At 43.8% G+C, this 7,791-nt stretch overlaps 1 protein-coding gene across 1 annotated transcript; it reads left to right on the forward strand.

Annotated features, from left to right (window-relative positions):
• Window positions 1-1,289: 1,289 nt before the first annotated feature.
• On the forward strand, window positions 1,290-4,186 carry LOC110139300 (intraflagellar transport protein 70B). The gene has a single exon (XM_020896980.2). It carries the CDS (start codon window positions 1,563-1,565, stop codon window positions 3,552-3,554), a length of 1,992 nt encoding a protein of 663 aa, XP_020752639.1. The 5' UTR covers window positions 1,290-1,562; the 3' UTR covers window positions 3,555-4,186.
• The last annotated feature ends 3,605 nt before the right edge of the window (window positions 4,187-7,791 follow it).

Raw genomic sequence — 7,791 nt, forward strand, 5'->3', positions numbered from 1 at the left:
CTACTGAAGTCTCTTCTTAGCTATAACAGATGATTAGGAAATTCACCACCTCCCACTCATCACCTCCTTAACTAACATCTGCTCACAGCTGCAACTCAGGGAAGAAAGTTCAAATTCTACCAGCTAAAGTTGCTTGTTTGTTTTAATAGAAAAAATAACAACTAAGAAAGCAAGACACTGTATTCCCTCAAAGCTGGGCCCTTATGTGATACACGTGTGTGTGCTCGGTCGCTTCAGTCTGTCCTACTCACTGCGATCCTATGGACTGTAGTGTGCCAGGCTCCCCTGTCCATGGGACTCTCCAGGCAAGAATACTGGAGTGGGTTGCCACTTCCTTCTCCAAGGGATCTCCCTAACCCAAGGATTGAACCTGCATCTCTTATGTTGCCTGCATTGTCAGCTGAGTTCTTTACCATTAGCGCCACTTGGGAAGCCCCATACTGAGCACTATTATATTCCAAAGAATTTATACACAAATAGACCTAAAGGTAGTAACACAAAATCTAGGGCATCTATTCCAAATACATAAGAAAGGAACACAAGAAAATCCAGCCACAGATTAAGTAGGTTGGAAAGTTAAAAGAGTTAACGGTGCACAGAAAAGGGAAAACTTGAAATGTGCTTCCTCCTCGCCTCCACCCTTCTTGGAAAACACGAGGTTGTAGATTTCTGCAAGGTTTTTCCACTTCGTGGTGAAATATGGAGAGTCAAGGCAGACTACAGGGCCAAGTTTAAACGCTAAAATGAACTTAGTAATATTTGTAGTTACGGAAAAACGGGGGGAGCGGGAGGGGTAGTGCGAGCAGGAGCGGAGGCGCTTGAAACTAAAGCCAAACCTAAGTAGCACATAAACTCCAAGCACTCTTTCCTGCTATCAACCTCTGAAACGACAAAGTAAGAACTCCTGATCGCCGCACTATTTTGTTCTTAGAAAGTGCGCCCACGGGACGACCCAAAGACAGAAAGTCCACTGTAACTCGGGGAGAATACCAAACTGACATTCCTCTTTTGCCATTCCCGTTTCATTCACCAAAACAACGTGAAACAACACCATGTATATGCACTGCACAGTGTCTAAAGGCTCAAAAACGGAAGGGACGTCGAACCGTAAACCTTCCACCTCCGCGCCAGAGACACAACAGGCAGTCAACAATCCTCATTTACCACAGAACGGAAGGTGACCACGACCTCATCTCCCCTCACCCCAGGGTCCGCCCCGAGGAGACTACGCCTCCCAGCATGCAGCGCGGCTACGGCCGCTGGCGGCGCGAACCGGTGCATGCCGGGAAGTAGAGTTTCCGTCTTCGAACGGCCAGGAGGTCTTTCCTCTCGCGTCTAACGCCGCTCACACTCTGGAGTCTTCAGGGACCAGGCCAATAATTGAGATACACACATTAGTAACTCTTTCCAATCTCAGGTTGATCGTTCCGCTGCAAAGTACTTTAGGAGCAACCACCCCCCCTCCCCCAAAGCCCATTAAAAACACCAACCTTCTTCGCAGCCTTCCGTTTCCGGTTGTCTTGTTGCCCTGGTAACGAGCGTAAGCAACCTCGGAGGCGGTTATGGCGGGCCTGGGAGGTGCGCAGATCCCCGACGGGGAGTTCACCGCGGTTGTGTACCGGCTCATCCGGGATGCCCGGTACGCCGAGGCCGTGCAGCTGCTGAGCGGAGAGCTCCAGCGGAGCCCGAGAAGCCGCGCCGGGCTGTCGCTGCTGGGCTACTGCTACTACCGCCTACAGGAGTTCGCGCTGGCGGCCGAATGCTATGAGCAGCTGGGCCAGCTGCACCCGGAGCTGGAGCAGTACCGCCTGTACCAGGCCCAGGCCCTGTACAAGGCCTGCCTCTACCCAGAGGCCACCCGCGTGTCCTTCCTCCTCCTGGACAACCCCGCCTACCACAACCGGGTCCTCCGTCTCCAAGCCGCGATCAAGTACAGCGAGGCAGACCTGCCCGGGGCCAGGAGCCTGGTGGAGCAGCTGCTGAGTGAAGGAGGAGAAGACAGCGGGGGCGAGAACGAGCTGGATGGCCAGGTCAACCTGGGTTGTTTGCTGTACAAGGAGGGACATTATGAAGCCGCGTGTTCCAAGTTCTCTGCGGCCCTGCAGGCTTCGGGCTACCGGCCTGATCTTTCCTACAACTTGGCTTTGGCCTATTACAGCAGCCGGCACTATGCCCCAGCTCTGAAGCATATCGCAGACATTATTGAGCGTGGCATCCGCCAGCACCCAGAGCTAGGTGTGGGTATGACCACTGAGGGCATTGATGTTCGAAGTGTTGGCAACACCTTAGTCCTTCACCAGACTGCTCTGGTGGAAGCCTTCAACCTCAGGGCCGCCATAGAATACCAACTGAGAAACTATGAGGCGGCCCAGGAAGCCCTCACTGACATGCCACCAAGGGCAGAGGAAGAGTTAGACCCCGTGACCCTGCACAATCAGGCACTAATGAACATGGATGCCAGGCCCACAGAAGGGTTTGAAAAATTACAGTTTTTGCTCCAACAGAACCCCTTTCCCCCAGAGACCTTTGGCAACCTGTTGCTGCTGTATTGTGAATATGAGTATTTTGACCTGGCAGCAGATGTCCTGGCAGAGAATGCCCATTTGACTTACGAATTCCTCACACCCTATCTCTATGACTTCTTGGATGCCATGGTCACTTGCCAGACAGCCCCTGAAGAGGCTTTCCTTAAGCTTGAGGGCCTAGCAGGGATGCTGACTGAACAGCTCCGGAAACTTACCATACAAGTGCAGGAAGCAAGACACAATAAAGATGATGAAGCTGTCAAAAAGGCAGTGAATGAATATGATGACACCCTTGAGAAGTACATTCCTGTGTTAATGGCCCAGGCCAAAATCTACTGGAACCTTGAAAATTACCCAATGGTGGAAAAACTCTTCCGCAAATCTGTGGAATTCTGTAATGACCACCATGTGTGGAAGCTGAATGTGGCTCATGTTCTGTTCATGCAGGAAAACAAATACAAAGAAGCCATAGGTTTTTATGAGCCCATAGTCAAGAAGCATTATGACAACATCCTGAATGTCAGTGCTGTTGTGCTGGCCAACCTGTGTGTTTCATATATTATGACAAGTCAAAATGAAGAAGCTGAGGAGTTGATGAGGAAGATTGGAAAGGAGGAAGAGCAGCTCTCCTATGATGATCCAGATAAGAAAATGTACCATCTCTGCATTGTGAATTTGGTGATAGGGACGCTTTACTGTGCCAAAGGAAATTATGACTTTGGTATTTCCCGGGTTATCAAAAGCTTGGAACCTTATAATAAAAAACTAGGAACTGATACATGGTATTATGCCAAAAGATGCTTCCTGTCATTATTAGAAAACATGTCAAAACACACCATCATGCTTCGTGACAGTGTCATTCAAGAATGTGTTCAGTTTTTAGAACACTGTGAACTTTATGGGAGGGACATACCTGCAGTTATTGAAGAAACCCTGGAAGAAAGAACGCATATTGGAAAGAATACAGTCACGTATGAATCCAGAGAGTTAAAAGCTTTGATTTATGATATTATAGGATGGAATATGTAGTAGTGTCTGATAGTGGCCTTATCATAATGGTTTTATATCTCTTTCACTCTTGTTTTTTATCTCCAGTTAGCTAGTGACATCTTTACATTTGTTATATGTTGGACTTTGTACAGTTCAAAATTATAATAAAAATAATTAGTATTTTTAAAAAATCTTCACAAAGTGAAATGTAAGAACATCTAGAAACATTTATGAAAATTCAGAACTGCCTGGGGACACTGTTTCTATTAGAACTTGTTAGAACCCATGTTCCCTCTCTGTTACCATTTGTGCTTTGTATTTTGAGTGACCTGCATAAAGGTTATATTATCCAGGGACTTGGTACTAGTCCTATCAGGCCCAGAACTCTGTAGTTAATGTATAGGATTTCTAGGCTTTTAATAATCGCAGGGATTGTGTGTTCTAATTCATAGTTTGTAATGAATACATATTATATAGCATTAGGATGTTTTTCAGAATTCTCAATATAAAATATAATGCTTTATGTAAACAAAATACCTTACAAAGATACCTTATAATTTTTTTTTGTTGCTGCTGGTTTTTTAATGTGCAAGTCAGTGGGAGACCTTCTGCCCTTAACAAAGTTATGGTGCTGTGGTTTAGAGACAATAAACAGTTGTCGAAGAACTTTACATAGTTTTCTTTTGTTCCACTTGTTAGTACTCTGAATACATAAGCAACATACAGTGTTTTTCATAACTCTGTTCTCCTTTAACAATGAGGAATAGCAGAGGTCCCATGAGAACTCAGTGCTTACTTCCCACGTTTGTATTTGTAATTCAGGATGTTAATGCTGGCGTAGTTTTTGTGTAGTAACCTCTCAGGAAAAGAAAAATCTAAGCTATTTCCATGACCCCACCAAACTTCTCTTCCACCTCCATCACAGATGAAAAGGTCAATTCTGAAACCTCTGGTAGATTCATAATGCTGTGTTATGGCCACAACCCTTCCAATGAAAACCCCACTCATTTTGCTTAGGCATTTTTATTTTCTGAACCATACAAGAGCTTTACCTTGTTTCCCCACCCCTTTTCTTTCCATAAATCTGTCAACCCCAACTCTTGACCTGGCTTAGAGAAAAAAAAAGTAGCTTGAATTATATGAAATTGCTGGTTTTGGAAGTTTTTAAACTATAAAACTAGCAATTTTTTATGGTCCAACCTAATAGTGTTCTACTGAAAAGACAGTGAACTCTGCTGTGATGTTCAGTTCAGTGCAGTCGCTCAGTCAAGTCCGACTCTTTGTGACCCCATGGATTGCATCATGTTAAGGCTTCCCTGTCCTTCACTATCTCCCAGAGCTTGCTCAAACTCACGTCATTGACTCGATGATGCCCTCCAACCATCTCATCCTCCATCGTCCTTCTCCTGTTTTCAATCTTTCCTAGCATCAGGGTCTTTTACAATGAGGCAGTTCTTTGCATCTGGTGGCCAAAGTATTGGAGTTTCAGCTTCAGCACCAGTCCTTCCAATGAATATTCAGGACTCATTTCCTTTAGGATGGACTGGTTTGATCTTGCAGTCCAAAGGACTCTCAAGAGTCTTCTCTAACACAGTTCAAAAGCATCAATTCTTCGGCACTCAGCTTTCTTTGGTTCAACACACATCCATACTGGAAAAACCATAGTTTGACAGAACTTTGTCAGCAAAGTAATGTCTCTGCTTTTTAATATGCTGTCTAGATTGGTCACAGCTTTTCTTTTAAGGAGCAAGTGTCTTTTAATTTCATGGCTGCAGTCACCATCTGCAGTGATTTTGGAGCCCACCAAAATAAAGTCTCTCACTGTTTCCCCAACTATTTGCCATGAAGTGATGGGACTGGATGCCATGATCTTAAGTTTTTTGAATGCTGAGTTGAGATGATGATTTTTTTTTCCTTCAAGGAGAAATCACTTAGCCACATAGGTACCCATACAGGGACCCACATAGGTTCCCAGCATAAATCCTCTGTAGCATGACCTTCTGGGTGCTCAAATTCTACTAGATCAGAAAATGGCTTATTATGAAGTCCAACGATTTTGAATTTATAGCAATTTTAATCTTAATTACATAAGCTGATACCATTTAGCACTGATGTTTGAACCCACATTGGGAGGACAATCAGTGTTTAATGACCCCTTTAGTGCATCCCTTAGTGCAATTCCATCACTGGGAAATGTTCTTTAACAACCTCTGTGCTAAAAGTCTTGTGGCTTCATTGTGCAGTAGCTCTGTGCCCTCTCAATCTTCATAGCCCCTTAACATTTGGAAAGTAAATCAATTGAAATCTTATTTTTAACAGCCATGTTTTAAAAAATAAGGGTTTTTTTTGCATATTTCCTCAACTTTTTTCTTAAAAAAAAAAAAAGCAGAAAGTGTAAGTAATGTTAACCACCCAAATGTTTTCCAGATTCCCTTTTGCAAATAGCTCAGTCTTTACTCAACCACACTTTATTTACCCAGGTGCTGTGTGTTTGTGGTTTGCATGTATGTGTAATTTAGCCTTTCAGAACATAAAAAGCTTTTCAGAACAGTTTTTAACCCCTTGCCGCTAGGCAGTTGGGATTTCCTGGTTAGTAATGCATCAGGAAATCCTGACTGGTCCTACCACTGAAGGAAGGAATAAAGGTCAATTATGGCATTTGTCCCCTTCCTTACACAAGCTCTCCAGAGAGGTACCCACCAGAATTGATAGATCATGTTGCTGCCTGGCAACAGCCAAGCTTCCTGAATCAAGCCTACAAAACTGGCCAGCCCTCAGAGCCCTGGACGAGACTGTGAAGATCTAACTCCCCAGGCACTTACTGTCCTATAGTTTTAGGATATATTTATTTTAAACTCGCCTTCAAAGTACTCACCTCTATCTATTGATTTCAGTAGGCAAATAACTTTATGATGACTCTATGTTGCCATTTGAACAAAGGCATTCATACCTAAAGCTTTTTTGTATGCTCCCAGAACTTCATGGACTCAGTGCTAAAAGCACTTTTCTCAACCAAAAAAAAAAAAAATTTCCCTTTATTTCTTCAGTTTTTTACTCCTTTAAGATTTTTTCATAATACCTGCACAGTATATTTTAGAGGACTACATCCATTATTTCAGTCTCAGTCAACCCACCTCCTCACACATTCAGAATATAAGCATGTTGTACCCAAGTGGTTATTTCCATTTTCTCAGACATGAACAAAAACTTGCTCTGTGCAGAACCACCAAGTAGATTCATTTGATCAGTGACAACACGCCTACAAAAGGATTCACATTCCTCATGATGGCCCCTCTTTGAATTTGGCCTTAGCTGTGGCCAAGATATTCGCATCAATGTTATTTGTGAAGGTCAGGTGTACAGTGGCTAACTCTGACCCATTCATGAGAAGCAGACAACTGGGAATAGGGAAAACTGCCGTGATGTTTGGCAGAGAGCACCTAGCACCGAGACGGCTTTAATCACAGACACTCCCCCCCAGAGGTGTGAAACAGGAACGTACAGGCATGGCCTCTAAGAACTCAGAGGAGCACCTCAGATGGAATCCTAACAGAACTGTCAGAGGTTTGGCAGAACAGAACTGTGAGGTTATTAGAAAAATGTGTGTGTAGAAGGCTATGGGGTAGATGCCCAGATAAATAAGCTTACAAGGAAAAGCAAGACAAGAAAGGGCAAAGGAAAAAAAAAATTTTAAGAAAGGGCAAACGGCTTGGAGAAGCTTTATAGGAGTAACTTTTTGAGCCTTCTGCCATATAGCCATAGCTCGCACTCATTTCCACACTGGCATTTGGAGGGTTAGCAGTGCTCGAAGTCTAACCTAGGTAAGCGGTGTATGGCTGTCTGCACTACCTGATTTAAAAAAAGATAACATCACCAAAGACAGATCTTTCATTTCTAGTGAATAGCAGCATTTTTAAATACAACCTTTTGTCTTACGTTCCTCAGTCTTTTTTTTTAATGACTACCAGCGATCTGGAAACATCTGGGAGATTGTGCTTTCCTGAAAGTGCCTTCTCCCACACTGAGCAGCTTCCTAGCAATGGTGTAACTTGCAGCTCACTACCCACCATTCACTAACTGCCTCTCATTCCGTGTTGATCTACAGCCAGGACTAATGTGACATTTGGAGATTTTGTTTTCATTTACTGGGCTATACCCTTAGTATTAGTCAAACAACACATTTTGTGATGAGCTTGTAACTCTGGGTTCTTGGTTGTCCAACCACATAACCACCATGGCTATAGCCACCAGATTCTAAATTTATACCTTCCTTCTA

Source organism: Odocoileus virginianus, chromosome 13 (assembly GCF_023699985.2).
Source record: "Odocoileus virginianus isolate 20LAN1187 ecotype Illinois chromosome 13, Ovbor_1.2, whole genome shotgun sequence".
Taxonomy (NCBI): domain Eukaryota; kingdom Metazoa; phylum Chordata; class Mammalia; order Artiodactyla; family Cervidae; genus Odocoileus; species Odocoileus virginianus.